The following is a 27,450-nucleotide window of genomic DNA, read 5'->3' on the forward strand; positions in this document are numbered from 1 at the left end:
TTAACAATTCCATATTTTATTTTCTTAAACTGATACGACACAGTGAAACGCAAAAGGGGTGGATTCACACAAATTCATCTTAAATTGACAGGGGCTGAGCACTGCTTTGGAGAGCAGGTTTGGCTCACACCACACACATACACAACCACCCAGGAGCCATTAGGAACCAGGTGGTAGGTAAGGATCCCTGCACCAGCCTCCCTGGTGGCTCTGGATTCCAGTTGGCCACAAAACAATAAATACATGTTACATGCAAGGGAGGTCATGGGGTGACTAGGGAGGAGGCTAGTCTTAGAGATCTGCTTTCTTGTATGTTCAAGCACAGTGGCAATATTTCAAGTATTGCAAAAACAAAACAAACAAAACCTAACCAAAAAAAAAAAGTGTTGGTGTGTGTCCTATAACTCTGAATGCTGTTGGGGGACAGCAACACCACATCTGCCTTGTGGACACTCAGATACTTTCAAGTACACATCGACAGAGCAGTGACAAAGGACTAGCAACTAGGAGGGCTGGGAAGGTATTAGCTTATGTCCACCTTGGAGCCTGGAAGACAAGCTTCAGCACAGACCCTGAAGGCCAGCAAGCACAGGAGCTAGACTGACGGAAAAGCTCCATGGGGGACAGTTTTGCATATGTTATTTTTCACCCACACCTGCCTACTGCAGGGGGAGGACGGCATCTGGGCACTGCCCTCTCTGCCATCTAACAGGGCAAGTTGATAGAGATAGCCAGCCACACATCACACACCATATCAGGCAGCCTCTTCTCACCCTCAGCCACACAGCTGGTGCCATCTTCTCCATGGGAAACATCCAGAGCAATGCTCTGCCTTCCCCACCCACACCCTACCAATTCTTAAACATCCGAACTTTCCTTTTTTTTAAAGAAAAACTGGATTTGGGATTGCGGGCAATACATTTTAGGAGTAAAGTGTGGAACTTCTGAGTTTATAAAGCATGGTGCTTCACAATGACTGTTCCTAATGAACATTTAAAGAGGAGGACTGCTTCTCCCCTGGGAGGCAAGCCTGTGTTTCCCTCCAAAGACCAGACACAGGTGGAGGTGCACACTGGGCTATTTATACATGTAGACATGGTCTGCATCTGTACAGCATCTTGGAGAGCGAGAGCCAGGAACAGGAGGCGGGTTCCTAGTTCAGACTTGAACTGCTGGCTGAAGTTCTCCAGTCTCTGTCTGCATAAAGTGCTCTGGTGACTTACAAAGCTGGGTGGGTAGCCTCAGAGGGAGAGGTTCCTAGAGAGATCAGGAGGCCAAAAGGCCACACCCTTTTTTCCTGGATGAACAATGGGGTAAGTGAGCTGTGAGAAAAAGCTCGCTTTGGCTTAGAGTCAGCAACAGTCTCAAGGCCTTGCCTGTCCACGGGGCGGCCTTGGGCTCTGCAGGTGGCAGGTGCCCACACTCACGAGCCTAACATCTCTCAGTGCCACACCTGGCCGCCAAGAGAGCCAGCTAGGAAGGATATGTTCAGAAACTCCTGTCCCGGTGGGCAAGGAAGCTGTCACTGGCACTCTGACATCCACCTACTAGCAGAGACTAGCAGCCCAGGAATAGGAAGCAAGAGCTGCACCAGTCTGCACAGGTCCACCATGCAGCATCCCTGCTGGAGTTGGCTGGCAGCAGTCTCAGCACCATCAGATCAGTGTCAAGAAGGACAGTCTGCCAGGTCTCAAACCCTTCCCTGCAGGATGGCAGAGGCGACTAGCTCCAAGGGCACAGCAGGCTGGTAGCAGGCAGTCAGGCACAGATGCCACTCAGCAAGGCTGAGAGTCTCCGCTCAATGCACAACTTGCCTGTGGAAGAGAGAACATGATATGGTGAGGCCACACCTACTACCCCACACAGGCTGCCAGGAAAAGGCACTCACACTTGGCAATGTTCTCAATGTCCGTCTGGTCCGTGAGTGTGTGCTGTAGCCCCTCCAGCAGTAGCAGGGCTTTGTGATAGCGTGGTACACAGCCCTCTCGGTGCTGGAACATCTCATCCAAGGCAGCAGATTGCACCTGTAGACAAAGGCAGAGCTGGGAAGGGCCAGGGCAAGGCAGGAGTGGCCTGAATGCTCAGCACACCGCACACTGTGGATTGGCCCAAGTTCATTTAGAGTGAGCATAAGAGGATGGCTAATTATTAGCAAGTGGTGGTGGCGCACGCCTTTAATCCTAGCACTCGGGAAGTAGAGGCAGGCAGATCAAAGTCAGCCTGGTCTATGGAGGAGTTCAAGAATAGCCAGGGCTACACAGAGAATACCTATTTTAAAAAAGAATGACTAATAATGTCCCAGGGATAGCTAATGTATTAGATGCTCACAGAGCCAGGTGACCTGCCTGCATTGTGGCCACTGTGCTATCGGCTTGGGCTGGATACAGCAATCAAACCCTACCCCAGGACACTCAGGGTAGCACTGTGAGCAGTGTGCAGGGCACTCACTCAGTGTCATTCCATGAGGTCACGGTCACCTGAGAAAAGAGTATAGATAAGGAGACCAACTTATACTTAGTTCCTTCCCCTTTGGCAGGGGTGCTCCTCATATCTGAGGAATATGAGAATAATCTCAAAGCAGAGTGCCTGCTTCAACGGTGTGGTCTTCACACAGAGGTCTTTCATGTTATCTGAGAAACGGACTCTCAGAGGTAACAGGTAGGGATGCTTCCTGAATTGAAAAGCTACACAGTGGACAGGTGAAGTTACTATGGGAAGCCCCTGCTGCTTGCTGGGTAGAGCATCACCTAACGTCGGAGACCTCTAGCACCTAAGCACACTAGGAACAAAATTCCAAGCTCCACAAGACAAAGCACACAGACCGCCCATACCATCTGTACAGCGTGGCTGAGGATAAGCCGTTCAGCAGTGACACCATGGATCCCATCCAGCAGCCGTTGTTTGTCCAAAAAGAAACGCTGAAGCCGCAAACTGAGGCCCTGACAGGACACCACGCTGGCCTTATATAGCTCGTTTAGTCTGCGTACAACTAGGGTAGAAGTGTCAGTCATTTCAGGATTCTAGGAGCAGAGGACCCCCATAGAGAGCTGGAAAGCATGTGTGTAAAGGAGTATGTTCCGCTTGAACAGGAGCTGCAGCCTCCAGCTTTCCCCAGAGCCCTATGTAGCAAGATCAACATCAGTTCCAAGTAGCTCTGCCTGGGTAAACTCATGGACTTACTCTGTGCTCTGAGCATGAGGCCAGGTCCTGTGTACCCACACTGCCAACTGCTCCTGGCATGGCCTATTCCTACCCATGTACCCCAGCACCGCATCCCTGAACCCACATCCTCACCCTGCTTCACAGTAGATGAAAGGCAGAGCTTGCCAGCTCGGATCTGGCCAATGGCAGTCTGTAGGCCTGAGGACAGAAGCTCAGCCACCTTCAAGTACAGTACCAGCTGTTCTGCAAAGCTAGAGGTCAACAAACAGGTCAGAGGCAAGTCAGGGCCAGCAATGTCCAGGAACTGCCTTCTCGGTCCCCAGGCAACACCTACCCCCACTCGCGGCTCAACTGACTGATCTGGTCGGCCACCACACTTTCCTGCAGCTGGTACTCAGGGCCCCCGGGCACCTCGCTGGCACTACCCTTCAGGGCTGCAATCTCCAGGACTTGCTGTGCAAATGCAAGTGTGAAGCGCAGACTGTGCAGGGTCTCCGTGTGCTCTTGCTGAGGAAGCAATAAAGGTCAGAGTCTGGGGCACACAAGTGTGTGTAGAGAGCTGAAAGGCTGACCTGCCAAAGAGGCACCTCTCTCCCAAGTATTAATCAGGTAAGTCAGAAGGGAGCACCCATGCTTGTCACCTCCCCACAAGCCTCACCTCCATGAGGGTCTCTTCTGGGAGGTCAGGAGCCTCAAAGGTCACAGCTCCCTCCAAGTTGGCAGCAAGTGGGTCAGCAAGGCTACAGCAGTGGCCTGGGGCAGAAAGCTCAGGGGCCTCACCACAGGCCCCAGGTACTAAGTGGCGGGCAGAGGAAGAGCCGGCAGAGCCCAGGGAGCTGGAAGAGCCCACTGTAGGTAGATGGCTGGTAAGGGACAGGCAGCATGCCTGCTTCTCACCCTGCCATCTCTGCCCCCCTGAACTCCCTCTCTCAGTTCACATTCCTCCTCACCCTGATGTTTTCATAGGGAATACAAGTCAAAGGGGCCAGCACCCGGAGCTCCGTCTTGGAGTGCTTTAGCTTCCAATACTTAAACACAAATTAGTTCAGAGAAAGCAGTGAAGCCATGCACAAAACTGGGTGGTAGAGGTAAAGGCAACCACTGCCATCACTGTGAAGTGGCAGGATCCTCATGAATCTATTATTTAGCCAGGGTTCCCAACCAGGATAGGTTGAGCTTTCAGGGCAGTTGGATAAAGAGACCAGCATCTGAAATACCACTCCTGCTCCATGCATATGCTAGGAATGCCACAGATCTTACATAAATGGACCATTAGGATTATGTTACAGAACACTGCATTCAAGAATTCCCATCCCAAGGTTTTGCTCTTACTTGGCATATCCCTCACCTGAGAACATTCTAGTGCGGGTGCCCTGGGGCGGTGTGGTACCACTGGGTGGGGAGCCCACAGTGAACACCACAGGTGCTGGACTGCTGGCCCCTCCAGCACGGGCTCCTGGATGCAGGGTCCCTCCAAAACCAGCAGAGGGAGCTAAGGAACAAGGCAGGTTCAGAGATCAGGCCTGTGCCAGACTCCCACAACACCCCCACAGATCCCTCACATACCAATCTCCATAGGTTTCTCCTGCAAGCTATCAGTGCTGCCTGAATCAGAGGCCTGTGTCCCAAATGCAGCCTTAAGCAGCAGATCCGTAAGACGGCTGGTGCTGAAGGACCTGAGGTGGTAGGAATGGGGAGGCAGTATGTGTGGAGAGGGCCTCTAGACCCAGCAGCTCGGGTCCTATTTCTGCACACAATCGTACCTCAGGTCAGGCATGAGGAGCTGTAAGTTCTCTAACCCACTTCATCTTTCAAACAAGGAAAACAGGCTGGACTGCAAGGGCCCACCACAAATTCCCAACACCTGCCACATTGGGCAGCCAGCGTACAAAGATAATTTTGGTCAGAAACGGTAGGGAGGGCAGCTCCTGAGCACAGTCCATCCACCCCACTTACCGGCCAAAGGGGCCCCTGGTGTCTTCAGCAGGCCGCAGGCCAGAGCCCAGCTGCTGGCCCTGAAAAGGACTCGCCTCTGAGAGATCAGGCAGTGTGCGGTTCCGAGGGGGCGTCATTACTACACCCTGCCGAGCCAACAGGGTCAGCAAATTCTGAGAGCTGGGAGCTTTGGGGAAGTCAAATGAGGGCCCAGCCTAGAAGGGAAGGACAGCACTGAGAAGGTCCAATGGACTGCCAGACCTCAGAACCCATAGCGCAACATGGGCCCACTGAGGAAATCTGTCCCTCTAGAACAAGCACTGAGGATATATGTACAGGCTTACAACACAGGTAGCAGCTGCTGTGTGGGGCTCCCTTTTCCAGAAGGAAAGCTAAGACAAAGAGACAGAACTACACAATCTCTAAGTGACAAACTAGCCTTGTGACACTTTTTGAAACAGTCCATGGTAGCCTCAACATTCAGATCCTCCCTCCAAAGCTAGGCTTACAGGTATATGCCTAGTCTGAGATTTCTTTCCTATACTCAAATCAAGCCTACTCATCTTAGTAAAACACCTTTTGGTGCCACACTACCGTAGTCACGGCACAGCAGAGAGACAGAGGGCGCAAGGTTTCTTCCCTGTTAGGGAAGTCAGCGGTCCCCATTCTGTGACAAGCCATCCCCTCCAAGAATCAGTTCCTCTAATTTCCCTTCCCTAAGCCCCTGCTAGGCACCCCCAGGGAAACCCAACAGTAGCCAAGACACAGAGACCAGGTCCTTTCCCACCCCGTTTCCTCCACCAGAGCTCGGTCCCTCCTACAAGTCAGCCCAGCCAGCCATTACCTTGGTGGGAGAGCCTAGGATGGGGGGCAGGGGACTCCGCTGTAGGAAGTCAGGCAGCTTAGGTGAGCCACGCAGTGGCCGGCAAGACTGTAGCCCTGGGCATGGCTGGGGTGCGCTGGCTTGGGGTGGGCTGAAGGTGGCTCCCAGAGGGTCTGTTGGGGGTTTGGGGAGCTTGGGGCGCACAACATGGAAGTCAGACAGGTTGGGGGCACTGTGCAGACGGCAACCCAGCCCAGTGGTCCGTGAGGAGTGCTCAGGCACAGAGGAGCCTGAGGACAGGAACAGGGATAGGACAGGCTGCATTACTACCTGAGATCCCTCAGCCAGGCACATTGGAAAATATCAAACAAAGCACTGCCCCACTCTAGGTCTCTGTGACCACCATTCTGGACACCTCACTCCCTTACACAACACCCTTACAGCTACCTCAGGAAGTCTCCATGAGAGCAGAGGCACAGAAGGGCTTAGCAATCTGTCCAAAGCCACACAGTTGTAGAGTACAAGGAACTGAGTGGCAGGAGGCATCCTCTGTGATCCAAAGATTGATTTCACTGATTTCTCCCTAACAGCAAGAGTCTCAACAACAGGAAGAGACCCCAAACAAGGTCAGCTAACCTTCATGCCTGCTCTACAGATGCTCAGGCCATGGGCTGTGCCCACACCTACCTGGTCGTGGTGACCTGCCAGCTCGCATATCAGCTCCTTGTGGGGAGGGCACTCTGCTCCAGCCGGGCCGCTCAGGGATGGTTCCCACTAGTAAGAAAAGGGTAGCTAGATTAGACCACAGCAAACAGAGGGGGTCATCAAACCCATCCCATCCACTCACAGAGAAAGGAATGCCCACCAGTTTTCATCCCCCATATAAACTTACCTTGGGGAGAGGGTGTGTAGGGACGGCTACCTCCTAGTGACGGCTTTCTGGCCAGCATGGCTCCATCAGTGTGGGAGGGGGGTGATGGGCTGGCCCGAGCAAAGCCCAAGGGGCTAGTGCTACCTGATCTTCTGATGGCAGAGGACCTGCACAGAGCCAGGGCACATAAGGTCTAATTGACATCACTGAGGGCCCCCTGATGTCACTCAGATTTTCCTTGGCTAGTCTGGCTTACAGGTAACTGCTAACCCAAGCTGCCTTCTATAGTTTACATGAAACACTCATTCAACCCCTAACATTTACTTTAGTCTACCAAACATAGCTTGCCAACAAGATGGGTTTGAGGAGCTTAGAAGTCCCCAGTAGTTACAAGAATTCTACAAACTCCATGACTGCACACAGGACAACTGTGGCATGACTCTCACTAAAGTCAGGGATACTAACCGGGCTGTCTGGTGCTGAGTAGGTGATTGTAAATTCTGCTCGATGCGCTGGTAGTTGTGCACCTGAGTGGGGACAGGAATGGGGACCGAGGCACCATACCTGTTGCTGGAGAAGGGGCCAGGCCGGCTGTGGAGAGAGAGTAACCACTGTAGACAGCACTGGAAGAGGCTCAGGCCCAGACACATTGGGGTTGAGAGGTCTCATCCTTGCCCAAGTCTGAAGAGTTGGGTTTCACACTGCACCCACCCAACACTGTCTGTGTGACTCCCACATATGTGTTGCCTATACCCTAATCTAGGGAAGGTCCTGTAGGCAGTATTCTCAGTTGGGTTCCCTCACAAATCCAGCCACATATCAACAGCCCTTCAGTGGGACATCCACATTGCCATGTCTGGCCAAATCTGATCGAATACAGGACCTTTAGACACAACAGATCTTGCCAAGAAAGATGGCCATGATGCTGAGGATCACTGATACCCATCTATGCTTACCCAGAGGGGCTGGGAGAACTGCTGCAGGTCGGAGAGGGAGATGGGGTGCGACCATGGCTCTCTAGGCCAGCAGAAGCCACCAGCGAGCTCCTGGTGGCAGAAAGGACAGATAGACAGCTTTAGATTGATGCATCAAGATCCTAAACTCCCTCACCAGGCTTCCCTAAGTGGGCCCAGCAGCCTTAGTTCTTCCCAAATGGCCTATTCCATGTCAAGACTGGCTACTGGGCAGAGGTCAGGAAAGGCTGACTCACCCACTACACAGCAGGCTATCAGGTGGGGGCTTGGTACTAGCTGCCTCGGCTACTAGGTCACCTGTGGAAGAAGAAAGCATCTGACCAAGGTATCCCCTGTCCTCTTGGACTCGCCTGACCCTCTGGCTCTTGGTGCCCTGCTCAATGTCCCCTTTCTCCCAAGAGAGTGCAGTCTGAGCAGTACAGTTCCTTGCTAATACAGTGGCTTTGTGGAGTCCCAGTGTGAGGGCAGTCTACTCCAAAGCAAAGACACTGAGGTGGCAACCCTTTGAGAGCCACCTTTGTATTGTATGTATATATATATATATACACACACACACACACACACACACACACACACATGCCCCCTCCCCACACTTTTTTTTAATACTCTGGAACCTGGGCATAGGGCTCTCCAGACACACCTGTGGTGATAACATCCTCCCTAGCAAGCTCATGGCTCTAGAAACCCATTCCAACTGCCCATAGGGAGTCAGGCTAAAGCCTTTGCCCACATGCATGTGCATGTATCCAGTTGTCTGACACACCTTTATACTCCAACAAATACTGTGAGGTTGCCTGCCTATGTACTGGGACCTGACCTGGAAACTGGGCTGGGACCATGACAAAGTCGTCTGTGTCACAGGAGTCTTTGCTGCTGCCACCAGAGTCCCGGGAGCCCTGCAGAAAGCCAGCAGCATCCGCTGGGGAAGTAAGGGTCTTCTGCAGCTGTGGCATCTCCCCCAGGGACTGAAGGACAGAGCAGGGTTGGTGAACTGAGTCCAAAGGCAATCAACCTCCCCAAGAATGTTGCAGCTCACAGTGGATCTCAGGCCCATAGTGCTAAGTAAAGGGGACTGGGCTTGGACACTGCAGCACAGCACAGCACAGCACAGCTCTTTCTTTTTTTTTACGATTTATTTACTACATAAGACAGTGTTCTGCTTGCATGTATGCTTGCAGGTCAGAAGAGGGCACCAGATCTGTTTATGATGGTAGTGGACCACCATATGTTTGCTGGGAATTTAATAAAGAACCTCTAGCTGCAGCCTGTGCTCTCAGCCTCTGAGCCCGCTCTTTCAAACATTACAGACAAGCTTTAGGATGAGTGCCATATGACTTGGGAGCCTGCAGCTCCTACACATTCATGAAGAATCTACCTCTGGGACAGTGTTCACCATTCATCCCTTTCACCCCACCTCTCCATGTCTGTACAGTAACAAACCAGGGGACCATAGAGGTCGTGTCCCTGTGAGGAAGTTGCCACTGCAAACCAGCACCAAGCAGGCACCATGTAGACACACTTCTAGACTCTTAGGGCAGGTGGCAATGCTTGGCACAGCTGTAGGAATACTTTTCATGGAATGAGTACCCCCAGAGGGTGTCCCCACCACCAGACACAGATCACAGAACCTGCTCCCAGTTATGTCAGAGCCTAGAGTACTGGGCCAAACCCGGACACTATCTTATTACTGCTCAAATGAGTGAACATTGAGATGGGGCTCAAGTCCCACACAGACATGATCAACAGATCATTGCCACTGAGCCTCAGTGAGAGGGGATCTCTTCCCTAGTCATGCAGGACACAGGCTACACAATGCCTAAGGTATATAAGGACCAGGGGCAGCTAGATCAATATCTGCACACCTATCATTATGCATTCCATGGCCCAACAGAAATCCAAGAAATCAACTCACCGGTGGGGAGGCCAGATGTGATGCAGAGCTGCTGCTAGAGCTGCTGCCGGACCCTGAGCTCGGGTACGAGGGCACAGGCACAGGTGGGGCTGCAAGAGAAATGTGGGTCAATATGCACACTTCTGGATCCCACTACAGCTCTGGGGACATGGCTGCCTTTGACTGGCCCAGTACCTCAGCTCTCACCACAGAGACAAGCAGCCAGCATCAGGCTACACCACTCTGCACTGGTACCTCCAGTACCCCAAAGCCTATGACACCAGTCATAGGTAGATAGATATACATGGCCTTGAAGCAGAGGCAGAACTGGATGCCCCCCTCCCCCGCCATCAGCCCAAAGTTTTCCTCAAAATAGCATTGACACCTATAGACATTGGGGAACACGTCACAAGCCCAGTCTGTGCCCAAGACTCCCAGAGACTCACACTTCTTGATGGTGGTGCTAGCATCTAAGAAAGGATGGTGGAAAAATTCATCTGTGGAATAAAAGAAAGTTAATTAATTATCTTGATATCCCTGACCCAGACAGCCTGACCAGAGAGCCCTGGGTGTCAAAGTCAGGCCCCAGCAACCTAGAAAGAGTCAGGGCCCCAGATGGTGGCTCTTGAGAACATCTGACCTCTATTTCAGCAGGATTCAGTCTGCTGGTCATGCTGAGGTTAGAAGGAGTCCATTGCACTGTGGCCCGGAGGCTAACAGCAAATGGTAGGCTAGGAGTGCCTGGGCACTCACTAAGACCAGCTAACATAAGTTAAAGGGGCAGGGTGCCAGGTGGCCCGTGCTCACCAAAGTCCATGCGGTCTTTGTGGTTGCGCTGTAAGAGAGCCAGGAGCAGCTGCCGCAGGGGAGCTGACGTCTCCCGTGGGATGCTGGGAGAAAGAGAGGATGGGTTTGAGCAAGAGTTGTGGGATGCCAGGGTAGACATGTCCTGGGGATTATGGAGGGTTTCTTACGCAGGAACCAGTGTCTTGTTTTTCTCATAAAACAGGCGCAGGTCCTGAGGGCTGCTGGCCTGTTGGGATAACAATGAAAAGGTTCAGTCCTGTGGAGTACCTGCCACCTCAGAGCCCTGACACCTACCTCCCATTACCTAGTCTCTCAAGTGCCTTTGTCTCCAGATACCCATGGCAAGAACCACTGAGCAGCTCATGTGCCATGTGCACACAAGGACAAGTGGAAGGCAGATGGGACAGAGAGACGCACCAGACCCTCCAACTGAGAAAAGGGCTGGGCATATATTCCATGTTGGGGACACATCTGGGAGGCTCACAGATTGACACCCCAGTACAGGAAGTACGTTTAGCTCTTAACCTGAATAGTCAATGTTGGCAAATAGGAACTATTGCCAGGCCTATTAGGGCTTGGGGGCATGCCAGGTATCAATATCACATCTTGTTGAGGCAGACACAGCCCTAGGTTCTCAAATTCCCCTTGATGCAGACTTTGCTTCCATGTTTGGGCTACTACTTGGACGAACAGCTGCTTTAGAAACAAGGGTAGGTGGAAAGTCTCTGACCTCTAATGGGGTCACAGCAAAGGACCTGACAGGGAAGGCCCCCTTTCAGGTTACCTTACTAAGTAGAGAGGTTTGGCTTAATCTTAGATAAGAGAACTCTTCTGCTAGGTGGGAAGTACCTGTGTGGCAGAGATCAGGGTGACTGAGCAGGGCCTAATGCTACCTGACTCTTAAAAAAATGCAGTTTCAGTGACCCCTTGGAAGGCTATGGAGAGAATTTTCACCTAAAAGATACAGGAGAGCCACCAAGCTCAGTACCTATATCCAGAAACTGATTCCCCATCTGGCTGCTCTGTACTCTTCCATGGTGGGAACACCACCCACACTAACCCTTACCCTCTAGGGTTTTGGGAACTCACTAAGACCTTAGTGTCACGGGCTTACTTACCTGAAAGGGGGCCTTCCCTGTCAGACACTGGTAGACAATGGTGCCAATGCTCCATAGATCAGCCTTCCCATCATAGTGCTGGGACATGATGACCTCAGGGGCCTATAGGGTGACAATACAGATAAGCCCTACTGTACAGTAGTATGTAATAACAGCTATCAGGCACTAGCCAATTGGAGCAGACATCTGCTGGGTACCAAGCAACCAACATACATCACCAGAGCAACAACTAGTTTTGACATAACAAAATGGTACGGCCACTCTGTCTGCAACCCCTTACCAAAATGGTAAGGCCACAGCTGATCCTTAGGAATTCTGTAAAGGGTCTCAGGCAGGGCTGACACTAGCCCAGCTCTGCCTTGCCCTTTAGTCCTGAACCATGAGTAAGCACGCACCATGTACATAGGAGAACCGCAAAGTGTGGCCGCCATCATGTTGCTCTGGAGGTACCGGGCAAATCCAAAGTCAGCTGCAGGAGAAGCACCCAGATTGCATGAGCTGAAACTGCTCTGGGCATGGTCCCCTGCTGCAGTCTCTCAGGGAGCGACCACCCCAACAGGTCTCACCAATCTTGACTCGGATGTTACTAGGGTTGGCACGGCGACCCCCAGGATTGGACAGCAGAATGTTCTGGGGCTTCAAATCGCGGTGGATGATGCCCTTGCTGTGTAACAGCTGCATGGCGCCAGCAATCTGCTGTAGGAATAGCCTGACAGTATCTTCACTCAGTGTGCGCATGGCTGTAAGAAAAGGCAGGCTCAAAAAACTTGGGATACCACTGTCTTGAGTGTACGTGGCTGTGTGGAAAGACAAGCTCAAGGCCTTAGCGCCAATACCACTCCCCAGACACTCCAGCACACAGGGCCAACCCATTCTGCAAGCCATTGGGCACCAAGGCCAACTTTTCTTTGCAACCTCCAGAAGAAGCTGGTCCTTTCTTATTTTAACCCCAGAGAGCACATGCCCCTCTTCTCATACATCCTTGTAGGACTCCTCCTAACCACTAGCTCTTGGTGCTTCTGACAATACTCTGCTCCTCTTGGTCTCTACTCCTCTGCTGACACCTCCTAAAACTTTCTCCATTCCTGTGGCCAGCAATCAATCACTAGGCTTTGTCTCTAGTTCTGGGATAGGTCTTTTGTCTCCTAGTCCACAGTCAAAGTGAGGACAGGCACTGGAGAAATAGCTCAGCAGTTAAGAGTACTCGTTGTTAAGAACCCTAGTTTGGTTCCCAGCACCTACATGGTTGCTTACAAGCATCTATAACTCAGATCCCAGGGGTTCTGGAACCCTCGGTCAAGTACCAGGGCATGAATGTGGTCTACATACATAAAGACAAATTAAAAAAGTTTTTTGTTTGTTTGCTATTGTTTTGTTTTCCAAGACGGGGTTTTGCAGGGCTGGAGAGATGGCTCAGTGGTTAAGAGCACTGGCTGACCTCTTCCAGAGGTCCCGAGTTCAATTCCCAGCAACCACATGGTGGCTCATAACCCATCTGTAATGAGATCTGGTGCCCTCCTCTGGCAATGTGGGCATACATGGAGGCAGAAGGTTGTACACATTATAAATAAATAAATCTTAAAAAAAAAAAAAAGATAGGGGCCGCGGGGCGGTGGTGGCGCACGCCTTTAATCCCAGCACTCAGGAGGCAGAGGCAGGCGGATCTCTGTGAGCTCGAGACCAGCCTGGTCTACAAGAGCTAGTTCCAGGACAGGAACCAAAACCACAGAGAAACCCTGTCTCAAAAAACAAACAAAAAAAAAAAGATAGGGTTTTGCTGATCTGATCACAAGCAGATCTCTGTGAGTTGGAAACCAATATGGTTCTAGAATAGCCAATGCTACGTACCCTGTCTCATAAACAAACAAATGAAAACAGTGAGTAGCTCTATACTCAGGCTAGACTGGACACAGGCTTCACCAATAGTTCAGTGTGGAGATGTCAGACAACCAATTAACTCCCTCCCAGTAGGAGGTACCTCACTGGTAATCAGGTCTGCAAGGATCACCTACCTAGAGCCCAGCAGGCAGACACCAAAACATGTACACCTTATACATATGCACTTGGCACATACCAAAAGAATAAACAGTCACTGCAGATCCAGTCTGGATCACACAACCATTTTGGTGGGACACCAGCTCACCACAGTCCAATCACTTGACAAGTGGCTAGTCTGGGAGCCTACATGACACACTCACACATAGGAGTCTGTAAGCACCTGATAATCTCAAAGTTATATATAGGCCAACCCTGTACTGGCCTGCTCACCCCTTTCCTTCTCCACAGACAGGTGACATGTGAGGCTGGCCTAAGACCAAACTAACACACTGTGGAGCTGGAAACTTTCTAAGAAACACCCAACTACTGAAAGTCATGGGTGCAACATGCTGCCCCAAGAGACAAGAGCAAATACTGGCCAGGCAAAGTCAAGCACAGATCAGCCACGTGAACCTGAGCATGCAGTGAACTGACAGGCCACTGCATCTAAAATCAGGAGCCTCAAGACCCCACACCTACTCCACAACTGACTCATCCCAGCAGACCTTGCAGGGTCCTCCTAGACCCAGGGTCTGCTATGATGGCAACAAGAAGTCAGTGTCCGAGTCTGGGATGGTGTCTAGAGGCTCCAGCAGAAGGAGGACCCAAAGAACAGAAGACTGCTCTAAATGCCTGTGTCCCTCTGGAGAATGTTCAGGAGTTTTGCTAGAAGGTGCTCAGGTCCCTGGAGTCCCCATTCTCAAAAGGCTGAGTGGCTGTCACTTCCTTTATAGTCTGAGACAGAAGGCCTATCTAGGAGGGGCTGCTTTGAACCATCAATCCCTGCTTCTGGTTTTGTGTTTGCCAAGGTGGAGCATTCTGAATTACAATCATGGATAACCACTGCATCCTTCCAGGCATTGGACCCAGGCCCCTGCATTGTTACCACTTGCCTCTCCCCTCAGAGTACTCCATGGAAGAGATCAGTGCACTTTCACTCTACGTATCACAACCCACTCACTTGCTATCTTCCCATGGGTCCTGAGCTCTCCTGCTGCCTGCAGCTTCCTTGCTCTGCTAATTAGAGTACCTCTTACTAGTCTGTATCCACAAGACACTCCCATAGATCTCTTGGCTAAACTTCACATATACACTAAAGCTGCCCCCTGTCCTCCCATGAAAAACCATACACCCTTCTCCCCGTGTTTTATGCTTGCCAGTGCTTGCTCTGACCCACCTACTCTGCTTGTGTCCTCAACCCTGCCAAAATAGCAATACCTGACTATTCTGTCGTCACCCTCCCAACAGGTGAGAAACACTTAAATAGCTGAGGGTGGTGAAGCCTAAGGGTCTAAAAGAGCTGGGCTCCCTTCTATATAGCCCCAAAGCAGGAGAGGATGAGGAAGATCAATGCTACAATCAATCAGGGGCAAATCAAGCTGGCAGCATCTTAGACTAGCAGTAGTGCCCAGCTGGGGTATGTCTACTCACTGTGTAGATAGTCAGCCAGGTCTCCACCATTACAGTACTGCAAAAGACCAGGGACATACAATCAAAACATGGCCAAAGACCTTCCAGTCTTAACCTGACTCCTTAGCCCCATACCTGTTCCTTGAACCTGTCCAGTACAGGTGTCCTAAAATCCCAGCTAGGAATGTCAATAGTGCATACTTATAACCCACCCACCCCTATCCCTCTGCCCATTCCTCTGGGCCCTGTGCTTGCCCTGGCCCCATGGGAACTCACCTCCATGACCAGGTAGACAGAACTGGCCATCTCCTGAAACACAGAACAAGCCATTTGAGATGGGAAAGTACCTTGCATATTCTTTCACTCATTGGACATTACTTGGAAGAGCCCCTGGCACTTGATACCACAGGCACTCTCAATATGTCATCTACCAACAAGGCTTGAGACAGAGTGAACATGGCCAGGCCTAGGTGTCCTCTGTGGCCAAGACTCAATCTAGGAGACAAGACATTTGTGGCAAGTGGCTTGGGGGATGGGAACATGTTGTTTCAAGATCATACTAATACGGGCCCAGTGTCTCAGAGGGTCTGATGATCTCCATAGGGTTCAGCATAGGAAAAGGTTGATATGCACTGGGACCACTACCTTTGAAGGTTACTCTTGTCCCAAGGGAGCTGACCTTGATTCTTAGTCCAAGAACTTCACAGCACTGGAATCCACAATGCTAACAGATTACAGACTGGTACTGGCAGGGTGAATCAGCAACCAGGAGGCCTCCAGCTGTTGATCCAGCCTTGTGGGGCTTTAGAGGCTAACAGGCACTCAAGCTCAGACAGACACTCACCTGGGCACCAGTCTGTCCCCTTGTCTAATCAAAGCCTGTGTGAACAGGACCACCCACCTGACAGGGCCAAGCCCCACACTGTGAGATCACCCACAGCAAATCCCACTATTCACACCTGTTTTACTGACCTAGTGGTATTAAGCCAGTCAGGCTGGTTCTAAGCAACTTGCAGATCCCTGCAGTTGTAGCAGTCAGCTGGGTGGAGCAGGCTTTAGGAACCACAGGAAAAAGGCCCTCCCCTCCTATAGCCCACAGCAAAAAGCAAAGGCCCTACCCCAATTCCAAGCACTCAAGGAGGATCCACTCCCTGATCCTCAGGAACTCAGCTACAGAGAGATATAGGAGGTTCCTCAAATCTCTTCCAGGGCCTGGACAAAGCGGAGACTGCAGAAAGAGTCCTGCTGACAGCTTGCAAGAGCTGGATGGGACAGGAACCACAGGCCCCAGATGACCCCACCACAGCAGTCAATGGCCACCTGCCCCACAAGTCAGTTACCCCAAATATGTATTCATGACTCCAAGGACTCCCTACTCCTACCCAGCCTCCCAGTCCCTATGACTAATGCCTACACATGAACACCCATGAGTGACAAACATGAAACATCTGAACACCTGCAATGTGGATGTGCAAAGAGCCCACCCATGTGCCCCAGAACTGCACCAGAGTGACTGGGGAGCTAAAAAGTGTGTTCAGGCAGTCTGGCTGTCCCAACTCAGTGTGTTCCACTACTGACAAACTGGGTATAGCCCAGGTGGGAGGCTATTCAAAAATACAGGCCTAGACTGCTTCACCAAGGCCTGTATGCCAACACCCCAAGTACCTGCCTAGATGAGGAGCCTTGACTTAGCCCATTTGTCTCCACTCTCACCTCTCTGTGCCTTCCAGGCCAGCTGCAGGAGACATACTCTGGGACAGGTGAGCAACAAATAGGTTAGGGGGCCCAGGATGGAGGGACAGGGACCAAGAAAAGAGACCAAGTCTAAGTAGGATGGGGACTAAAATGAAGAAATAGCCTGAGGCCCCTTCAGCTCAACTGAAGTGAGAGCTGACGGAGGGCTTGGGGCACAGCAAAGGTGGCAGAGATAAGGACCACAAATAGCCACTGCACACACTCTGTTCCTGCTGTGCATCAGAGGGCGTGTCTCAGCTGCTTCAGTCTGCAGCTCAAGCCAATGGAGGCTGCTGGGGCCACTTGCTATGGGACACACACATTAGAGCCTGGCAGTTAGAGGCTCAGGCCTGTCCTTAACATTAGTACTGCTCCACGGGAGGGAGAGCCCTGAATGCTCTTTGGGCTGACGAGGGAGGGGGACTTGATTGGGAGAGGGGGAGGGAAAGGGGAGGCGGAGGTGGGGAAGAGACAGAAATATTTAATAAATAAACAAACAAACAAACAAACATTAGTACTGCTCCCTGGGGTATGATCTGTCCCAGAGCCCCAAACTCATCCACCTAGTCTGAACAAGCAGGGACAGTGACAAGGACAGACAAAAGATCTGGAAAGATAAATACAGAATACCAACCTCGGAGATACTAACCCAGGATTCCCAAACAAGGGATAACTGCTACCAGCAGCCCTAAGCCTGTCCTCTCTTATATACAGCATCATGCTTCCTGCCTCCCTAGAGGCAAAGCTACCAGTGAACCATGGGACTTCAGCATGTGCACAAAGTTCCTGATTAGACCCTAGTAGGGTCCATCTATAGGCCTTCCTTCATAAGCCAATTCCTAACCAGTCCCAATCAAGCTGGACCTCTGCCCACCTCCAGCCCTTCCCAGGAGGTGGTCCTAAAAGAGACCCAGAAGGGCTCAGGTAGAATGGTGTCAACTTTAATTCATAACAGCCAGCTTGTTGCCCCATTCTGACCTGCTACTGCCCCAAAAGAGCAAGCTTCCTCTGAGATCAAGTGCTCCTACCAGGCCTGAGCTGTGGCCTAGTCCCCCACTGGTAGTGCCCACCATTTTGGCAAGCCCTCTCAAATCTGTTCTTTGTACTCTCTCCTGCCTCTGTGCTTAACTTCCCTGAGCCCCAGAAAATAACAAGCACAGCACATTCCCCAGCCAGTTTTACAAATGAGCCAAGGCCCAAGAAAGCAAGAGACATGCCCAGCTCTGTGGAGTAGCAGGGCTCGCCCAGGCAGGCTGGCTTTCATGCCATCTATATGCCTTCCATAAGCTTATTCCTAACCAGTCCCAATCAAGCTCTACTACCTCCAGAGCTGGGCCTTGCTGTCTCTAACCTGGAGGGAGTGAGGTAAACCACAAAGCAAGAAGGGCCTCCCAGGCAAGAGCTTTGAAAGGGAAACAGCCCACCCAGGCCAGCCCCTCTACATTGATGAGGCTACCCTCTTTAGGAACAGGGGTAGCAGAGGCCAAAGTACAACCACAGTAGTTACAGCTACCCTGTCTCAACCCACCTTGAGCTCACCCAGAACCACCTCTCCAGCCTCTGTTCTGCTCAATTGGTTTCTGCAAACTCTAGGGGCCACATAAGACTCTCGGGAACCTCCAAGGCCAAGACTGCATCCCTAGCACACACTCCAGAGTATTGAGCAGACGAAAGTCCTTCTCAAGAATGGCTTTCCCACCACGGTCTCTCACACTGGGTGGAAGACCTTGATGTGGAATGCCCTAGGCTCCCAACATTGCCACTCTGCCAGTCAGGTCCCAACACCTAGCCCTTGTGAAGAGAGGAAGGTGACAGAGGGCAGCCAGTGACAAACCACAGCTGACAGTAGAGCAAAGAAAGACTTGGAGACAGACACACAGAAACTCACTAGGGCAAAAGCTCAAGAGGGACAATAGAATCAGCACGCCTGCAGAAGCCGCACGTGCTACTCTCAGGCATGCAGGGCATCCTGGGATGCCGCACGGGCGTCTGCTCCGCCCCAGACACTGAGATATTTGCTTAATAGGATCCCAGCTCTCCACCCTCTGCCTGCTCTACTCTTGTCTGGCAATCTCACACTGGGTCTGGCAGGCGGGTGACATGCACTGACCCAATTAACTCCTGAGGAGCCAGGCCTTTTCTGGACTGCAGAAGGTGCCACGGCTATAGCCACAGCAAATGCTGGGCTCTTCTGGACAGTTGACAGAGCAAGGAGAGTCTACTCTACCCCACTGGGCTCGAGCAGCCACCCTTTGTTGCAGGCTACCAACCCAGGCTGGCCTCTCAGGAGGCATCCACATGTCTACATGCCTACTTCCATGCACCAACTCCTGCTGTGAATAGTCAGACCCTTCTCCGAGACGCCACAAATAATCCAGGAGAACAGAGTTGTCTCTTGGGAATACAACTCCATATAGTTACTCTCCAGAACCATACTTCTGTAATCTATCTACAACGATTCTGACCACCAGTTAGTACAGTCAGAAAAGTGACTGACTCCCCTGCAAAAGACTATTTGTAGGAAACCAGCCAGACACAGGGCAAGGAGGGGAGGGCAGGCAGCCTCTAGAACATGGCATCTATCCTGCACAGCCATGGGCTTTATGGTGTATCCCATCAGCCTTACAACTGCCATATTTTTATGTTCTCCATAATTCAAAAGGTAAAAAACCTTGGTCCAGCAGGTAAAAGAATCCACGACCAAGGCCGGGCGGTGGTGGCACACAACTTTAAATCCAGCACTCGGGAAAGAGAGACAGGTGGATCTCTGTTGAGTTTGAAGCCAGCCTGGTCTACAAGAACTAGTTCCAGGACAGCTAGGGCTGTTACACAAAGAAACCCCATCTTGAAAAACAAAACAAAACAAAACAAAACAAAACAAAAAAAAAAAAAAAAAAAAAAAAAGAAGCCATCACCAAGCCTGACAATCTGAGTTTAATTGCTGGGACCCATCTGATAGAGATACCAACTTCTGCCAAATTACCAACCATCTGACTCCCACGTGAAGAACACATACATATACACACACAAAAAAAAAACTTCAAAACTCCAGTCTTTTTTCTGGGGGGGGGGTTCCGATAGGGTCTCTCTGTCCTGGAAACTAGCTCTGCTAAAGATCCGCCTGCCTTTGCCTCCCTAGTGCTGGGATTAAAGGCGTGTGCCACCACTGACTGGTTTGGTTTAAAACTCCAGTCTTTTAGTGGTTTCTGAATGATGATTAGTTTCTGCACCCCTGCGACATGTGCATCCTTAAATTATTAGTTAAGGTAAAGTGGGGAAGGCCGGGTGGTGGTGGCGCATGCCTTTAATCCCAGCACTTGGGAGGCAGAGGCAGGCGGATCTCTGTGAGTTCGAGACCAGCCTGGTCTACAAGTGCTAGTTCCAGGACCGGCTCCAAAACCACAGAGAAACCATGTCTCAAAAAACCAAAAAGAAAAAAAAAAAAGTGGGGAGGGCGTTAGGGACTTGGAGAGACGGCTCATCAGTTAAGAGTATTTGGTTGCTCTTGTAGAGGACCTGGGTTTGATCAATACACTCATATGATGGATCAAACCACCTATAACTAACTCCAGCTCCAGGGGATCCAACCCTCTTAAGGCTTCGGTGGGCACTGCACGCATATGATACACTTACATATGTGCAGGGAAAACAGACACAAAATAAAAACAAATCTTTAAAAACAACAAAAATAAATCAATAGGGCTGGAGAGATGGCTCAGAGGTTAAGAGCACTGACTGCTCTTCTGGAGATCCTGAGTTCGGGATTCCCAGCAACCACAAGGTGGCTCTCAACCATCTGTAATGAGATCTGGTGCCCTCTTCTGGCCTGAGGACATACATGGAGGCTGAACGCTGTGTACATAATAAATAAATAAATCTTAAAAAAAATAAAATAAAAAAAAATAAATCAAAAAAGTGGGAACTCAACAAGATGGCCCTGTGGGGTGAAGCTACCTACCACCAAATCTAATGCCCCAAGTTTAGAGTCCCCAGAACCACAGTGGAAAGAGAGATCACCTCCACTCCAGTTGTTCCGACTACCACAGGCACTGGAACATGTGCATGCCTATCCCATATAATACACAAAGGTTAAGAAAAGTTTTAAATAAGGAGATGGGGCTGGAGAGATGGCTCAGTGTTTAAGAACAAGAACACTGGCTGTTCTTCTGGAGGACCAGGGCTTGATTTCCAGCACCCACATCACCATCATCTATAACTCCAGTTCCAGGCATCCAACACCCTCTTCTGGCTTCATAGACACCAGGCACGTAAGTGGCGTAAGCGGCGCACAAATATATATTCAGGCAAGAAAATAATTTTTTTTTTTTTTTGGTTTTTCGAGACAGGGTTTCTCTATAGCTTTGGAGTCTGTCTTGGAAAGAGCTCTTGTAGACCAGGCTTGCTTTGAACTCACATAGATCTCCCGCCTCTGCCTCCCAAGTGCTGGGATTAAAGGCTTGTGCTACCACCGCCCAGCTAAAATAATTAAAAAAAAAATCTAGGCAAGGCAGTGCACACTTGTAACCCCAGTACCTGTTAGGATAAGGTAGGAGGATCACAAATTCAAAGCCAGCTACAGCTATAAATCAAAACCCAGTCAAGAAGCTCCACCTGTTGGAGTCTGCCTTTAATCTTGAGGGTGGAGGTCAGATTTCAAGGAGTTTAAGGCTAGCCTTGGACTAAAGGAGACCCTCGTTCAAAAGACAAAAAACAAAGAGCTGGGTGTGGTGGCTGTGGGGTGTGGTAGTGCGCGCCTTTGATCCTAGCATCAAGAAGGCAAAATTCAGAGGAAGCCTAGTTTACAGTGAGCTCCAGTTCAGTCCCAAAAAAGAGAAAATTTCAAGGCACAATCGATTTGTGGATGTACAAACAGCAGACTTATCTGAATCCTGACCTATCTCTGACTGTGTCCAGTGACAAGCTCTATCTCCACTGTGGGTGGGAAGGTCATAACCAAACCCACATCACAAGCCTGTGATGAATACAGACACTCCCCTAACCCTAACTCAAAGCTGGTCTGTCTGCAAGGTCCAGGTGAGTCACCTCTCAGCAGCCTGGCAAGTATAGAGCTTCAGAGAACCTGCCAGACAGCATACTAGCCTCCAGGGAGTCCTCAGCAGTAAGGCTGGCAAGCAGGCAAGAACTGAGCCTACATCTATGGGCTGATATTATGATTCTGGCAGTGCACACTCTCCCAGAGCAAGAACATGTTCAGACATTGAAACCTGGTTGAGAGTCCATTCCCCCCTTGGTGAAGGCCATGTGTTCCATCTGCCTCCCCAAATCTCCGGTAAACTCAGGAGCATAGGGAGTTAAGGTTTGACTCCTAAGTGTGAGGCAAGCATGCTCAGGATCCTAGGTTCAACTAATAGCACTACCAAGAATAAAGAGGGGAGGTGGTGTCAATGTTTTTTGTTTGTTTTGAGAAAGGGTCTCACTATGTAGCTGAGTGCCCTGGAACTCACTATGTCGACCAGGCTGGCCGGGAACTCAATGAGATCTGCCTGCCTTTGCCTCGCAAGTGCTGAGATTAAAGGAATGTACCCTGCACTTGTCCAGGTGTTATGGTTTCAATGCCGCTACAGCTTCACGTTTGAACACTTGGTGGCATTTTAGCCTCATGGCTAAAAACATGGCTAGAAATTATAGCCAGGCTACTTGTTGTCTGAGTTCTCTGCTTTCCTCACCAGCCAATGTCTGAGAATAATCATGTTCCCACCACCATGAACTCCACCTTGCCTTCTTGCTATGGTGAAGTAGAACCTGTAGCCAAAATAAACTTCTCCCTTAACCTGCTCCTGCCAGGTGTTTGAGCCAGACTGGACAATGAGTACCAGGCTAGCCTTGAGTGAGTCCCTGTCTCAAAGGAACAAAATAAAATAAATAAAAAAGGGGCAGGGAAGAAACCTATGTGTAGCCCATCACAGAACTCCTTTAATAAAAAGCCCATTTACACACAAAAAATTTGCGTAAACAGGGTGGTGGTGCATGCCTTTAATCCCAGCACTCAGAAGGCAGAGGCTGGAGGATCCTCGTGAGTTCGAACCAGCCTGGTCTACAAGAAAGTTCCAGGATAGGCTTGATAACTACAGTGAAACCCTGGCGGGGGGGGGGGGGGGGACACAGGCGTGGAAAGGCAACTTGATGATGGTTTCATCTAGAGGTATACAGGAAAGCAAAACCCTCAGACAGCTTCAGAGCTTAAGCCTGGACCATCATGATTACTGAACCCTGCTTCCAACATGGGAAACAAAAGTAGATTTGTTTATCACTGTTCAAAATGAGGATTATGAGATCTTAGCAGCTAAGACATTGTATTCTGCTGGGATTGGAGAGATGGCTCAGCAGTTAAAAGCACTGGCTGTCCTTCTAGAGACCTAGGTTTAACAGAACCCACATGGCAGCTCACAGCTATCTGTAACTCCAGTTCCAGGGCTTCTGACACTCTCACACAGACACACATGCAGGCCAAACACCAATGAACATAATAAAAATAAATTAAAATTTATTTAAAACGGAGGGAGATATATTTTGCTCTTGCAGAAGACACATATTCTAGTAGCCAGCACCCTCCCCAGGCAACTCACAACTGCCTCTAAGTCCAGCTACAAGAGATGCAACGTCCTCTTCTGACCTCTAAAATCACCTAACACACACACACACACACACACCCCGTGTGCACGCACACACATACCCAAACATACACACATAAATAAATAAATAAATCATTAAAACACACACACACACACACACACACACACACACACACACACAGTAGGGCTGGGCAGTGGTGGGGGAGGCTGGAGGCTGGGTGTGGTGGTACACACCTTTAATCCCAGCACTCAGGAGGAACAGGCAGGTGGCTCTCTGTGAGTTGAAGTTCTAAGCCAGGCTCCAAAGCTACACAAAGAAACCCTATCTCAGAAAGAGAAAAACAAGAACAAACAAACACTAGTAAGATTTGACTTATGAAAACACGTGAGGTTTGAGCCAGTACAACCTTAAGTGATGGACAGCTGCATGATGACCACTGGCATCATCTCTCCGGAGGGCAATCTGACAACAGTCACTCATACAGTATGAACACGTCTTGCCCAGGGCTCCAACTTCTAGGAATCCATCTACAAATCCATGCTAGCCAGAGTCCAAGGAGAGTTGTGACCACATTTTGACTGGGCCAGAATCCCGGAATAGCCTGTGTTCCTCAGGAGGGGTTAGGCTAGTAAAATGAACCACAGTCAAGGTGGCCACGTGGCCTGAAATCTCCACCACAGCAACATCAGCAGCAAATCCCGCCTGTGCTCCCATTGCCTCAGACTTGAGAGCTGACAGAAGTGAAGGCACAGCCTGTGTGGTCCAATCAGGGCTGCAGTCCAGCTCTGAGCATGAACCCTACTGCAAGCTGTCATTCCAATAAAGAACCAAGTGTGATTCCTCAGGGCAGATGAGACCTCAATGTGAGACAGGAAACCGAGGCTTCCTGCCTTCTCCAACAGACCATGGAGGACATTGGGGGTAGTATGGTAGGAATGGTACACATCTCCAGGGAGAAGAAAAAAAACCTGTAAGGATGCCTAGGAGAAGAAAGGACAGCAGGCCATCTGCTTAAGGATTGGAGAATGACTTTTTTGTTTTTGTTGTTATTTTGAAACAGGGTTTCTTTGTAGCTTTGTAGCTGTCCTGGAACTAGCTCTTGTAGACCAGGCTGGCCTAGAACTCACAGAGATCCGCCTGCCTGTGCTGGGGATTAAAAGTGTGCACCACCACCACCCAGCGGAGAATGACTTTTGTATATTTTTTTCAGACCCTTCTGCAGCATTGGAGAGCTTTCTTGACCTAATCATCCTTTTTTTTTTCTAACCAAGAGTATATCTTAAACATCAAGGATACAGAACACCACCACCAGGTCATCGGGTGAAGCACTTCCTTTGGGCAGAGGAAGCCAGGGCCTTGCCAATACTGGAGGAAACGGCAGAGTCCCTCCAATCAGGTGGTTCAAATGGATGAGGCAGAATGAGTGGAAACCAGAGCAGAGTGGAACAGGCCTCAAGTCTGAAGTGGACCTAACCAATTATCTGTTCAGTTCTAGGAAGACAACCATGAAAAATGCCCAGACATGGAACCGTGGGAACCTGGAGGGGATCACAAAGTGGACTGAGGGCCAGAGTCTATCCCTATGAAGGTCATGTCATCTACTCGGCCCTGGGTCCACAAGAAGTGTACTGATGAGGCCTTGCCTAGAGCACCGGAAACAGGAGAAGGAAGAAGCATGGGGAAGGGAGGAAGGACAGGTGGCAAAGGACAACCTCCTGGACCTGGAACACAATGTCTTCAGCTGTTGCCAGGTACTCCCTGTCACACTGGACCTAGGCCCTGCCCACAGGTCACCTCATGACATGTCACAGCCCCAAAGGTAAAGCTGGAAGAGAAGCAGGGCAGGGAGGGAGGGAGGGAGGGAGGGAGGGAGGCCACCAAAACACAGCTGCTCGCTGGGAACTTCCTTCAGCCAGGGCTGGTCTTGTGCCCCAGTAAACAGCTTTCAAGACCATTAGTCAGCACTTTGCTCAGGGGACCAGCGCCTAGGGTTCCTGGTCCCCACGTCGGGCATCCAGGGCCTCCAACCCCTACCACTACTGGACTGGAGGACCGGAAGGCACCACTGAGGCTGACGGTCTGTCAGCTTTCTTGCTGAGGCTGCTAGTCAGAGGTGGAGACATCCTGCTGCTGGGTCCAGTGGGCCCAGCCCTAACCGCGCTCAAGAAGGAATCTCCAACAGCCCCTCCCCCTCCCAGCCTCTGACGCAGGAGTGGGCTGGCCAATGCCAGGCCGCTGAAGCAATGTCAACAAACAAACCCGCCAGCCCAGACAGGTGGGCCTGCCAGGGACACCAGATGCAGTAAGGGCCACTGGGTCAGACGCTGTGGAGGAAGGGGTCCTTCGCACTAGGGCACACTAAACCCAAACCACACACGATCTAAGCAATACGATCGCCAGAGATACAACGCTAGTGTTTTCGGCTGCCTTCCTTCCCCATTCAAGAACAGACAATCTAGGGGGGAGGTCCCCTAGACCTAGCAAAAGCCAAAACAAACTTGGACCAGGGACCTTGTGGGGCTTCAGAGTTGAGCAAGTCACAGACACCATATTCAGAACCCCAGCTCCTTTCGTCTACACCACACCAGTCTAGCCCATCAACTGTCCAATGGGGGCTTCAGTTCCGGCAACCTAGAGCTTGAGGCTGTGACTGGGTCACCGGCAAGAATAACATTACCCCTCCCCCAAGTCCTACAGCAGCAGCCTCCCGGCCTTACCTGGAAGTCGTACAACGCCACGATGTTTTCGTGCTTTAGTTCCTAGGACACAAATCCAAGTTTCTCGTTAGCAAGACAAGAGCTGGCCCACCTCTCCCCCTTCCTTGAGGCACTGGCTCACCTTCAGGATTTTGATTTCCTTTCCCAGCAATGTCTGGGACTTGGCAAGGTTTTTCTTGTTAATGCATTTGACGGCCACCTCCAAGTCGTGCTTCTGAAAAGCCAAACGCAGAACTTCAGGAATGAGAATATCCTTCCCTCTGCCCCCCAAGCTGGGAACACACTGTGGCCTAGGTTGGCTGTTCCAAGGGTCGTGGGATTGGAGGATGCCCGAGGCCGGCAGGTAGGCTCTGTCAGCGAGGCCTGGAATCTAAGCGGATGGAGCCCTAGGCTAGGTTTCCAAGACTGGTCTGACTCTTCAGTGTTAGAGAATCCTGGGCGGGCGTCTCCTGGATTCTGGAGCTAGAGTAGCAGGTGGGTTTCCGGGGCTGGGGTCCTGAATTGGGTACCTCTCCCAATTTCCGGAGGTAAGGTGTTGGGGCCCCCGGGAGCCTCACCCACCTCGCGGTGGCGACCCTTGAAGACCACCGCGAAGGCGCCGTGTCCAATTAAGTCCTTGCGAGAGAACTCGAACTTGCCCACGATCTCGACGCCGCCACGGCCCGGCTCCATGGCGCGCGCGGGCCGGGATCGCGGGCCCGGGGGCGGTGCTCCGGGTTGCTCTGGCCTCAGGCGGAGGCGCGGGAGGCAGGAGGGCCGCGTACGCGGGGCCGGAGGTGCGGGCTCATTGCCGGGGCCGCGCGCCCCATCGGGCAGGCCTGGGCCGGGTCCCAGTCCCAGAGGCCGGCGGACGGTGGGGCGAGATCCTTCGGCGTCCCCCACGGCACCCTCCCGGCGCTGACAATCGGGACCCACTCCGACTCGGCCCTCGGCTCAGATACACTCCAGCTCCGACTCGGCACTGACAGACGACGCGGCTCAGAACCCCGCGGGGAAACAAAAGATCCCAGGCACCCGGGCCTCGGAGCCTGAGACGCCGGCGCAGCCGCAGTGCGCGGAGGCGGGGAAAGGGGCGGGGGCTGCGGAGGCGGGACCTCCTAGGTGGTGGAGCTGGCAAGGGGCGGGTCCGAAATGGGAGCCACCTCGTGGGTGGTAGAGCGGGGCGGGGCCTAGTGAAGGCGGGGCCTGGCCCGGAGCAGGCCCTAGAGTAGGCGGGACTTGGGATTGGACGGTATGGGCGGGGCCGGAGCGGACAGAGGGGAGACCTGCTTATCTGTTTTTGCAGCCCGCTGCGAGGCTTCTGGCTTCTTGATGTACCCTAGGTGGGGTTTCTTTTTTTTTTTTTCTTTTGGTTTTCGAGACAGGGTTTCTCTGTGG

General features: G+C 51.3%; 1 protein-coding gene across 1 annotated transcript; it reads right to left on the reverse strand.

The window, feature by feature from the left end:
* Ulk1 (unc-51 like autophagy activating kinase 1) lies at positions 1-27,128 on the reverse strand. The gene is made up of 28 exons (XM_050122051.1): positions 26,635-27,128; positions 26,195-26,287; positions 26,074-26,115; positions 15,305-15,337; positions 15,050-15,086; positions 12,148-12,321; positions 11,977-12,050; positions 11,582-11,683; positions 10,631-10,689; positions 10,464-10,546; positions 10,103-10,153; positions 9,678-9,766; positions 8,583-8,730; positions 8,002-8,062; positions 7,748-7,837; positions 7,257-7,382; positions 6,813-6,958; positions 6,608-6,694; positions 5,942-6,210; positions 5,119-5,312; positions 4,729-4,838; positions 4,511-4,654; positions 3,821-4,011; positions 3,497-3,669; positions 3,295-3,413; positions 2,832-2,989; positions 1,889-2,024; positions 1-1,814 (listed from the first exon to the last, which is right to left on the reverse strand). Exons 1-28 carry the CDS (start codon positions 26,743-26,745, stop codon positions 1,759-1,761), a joined length of 3,156 nt encoding a protein of 1,051 aa, XP_049978008.1. The 5' UTR covers positions 26,746-27,128; the 3' UTR covers positions 1-1,758.
* Between the last annotated feature and the right edge of the window lie 322 nt (positions 27,129-27,450).

The sequence above is a fragment of the Alexandromys fortis genome, unplaced genomic scaffold, assembly GCF_014885135.2.
Source record: "Alexandromys fortis isolate MF-2015 unplaced genomic scaffold, M_Fortis_MF-2015_v1.1 scaffold_193, whole genome shotgun sequence".
NCBI lineage: Eukaryota > Metazoa > Chordata > Mammalia > Rodentia > Cricetidae > Alexandromys > Alexandromys fortis.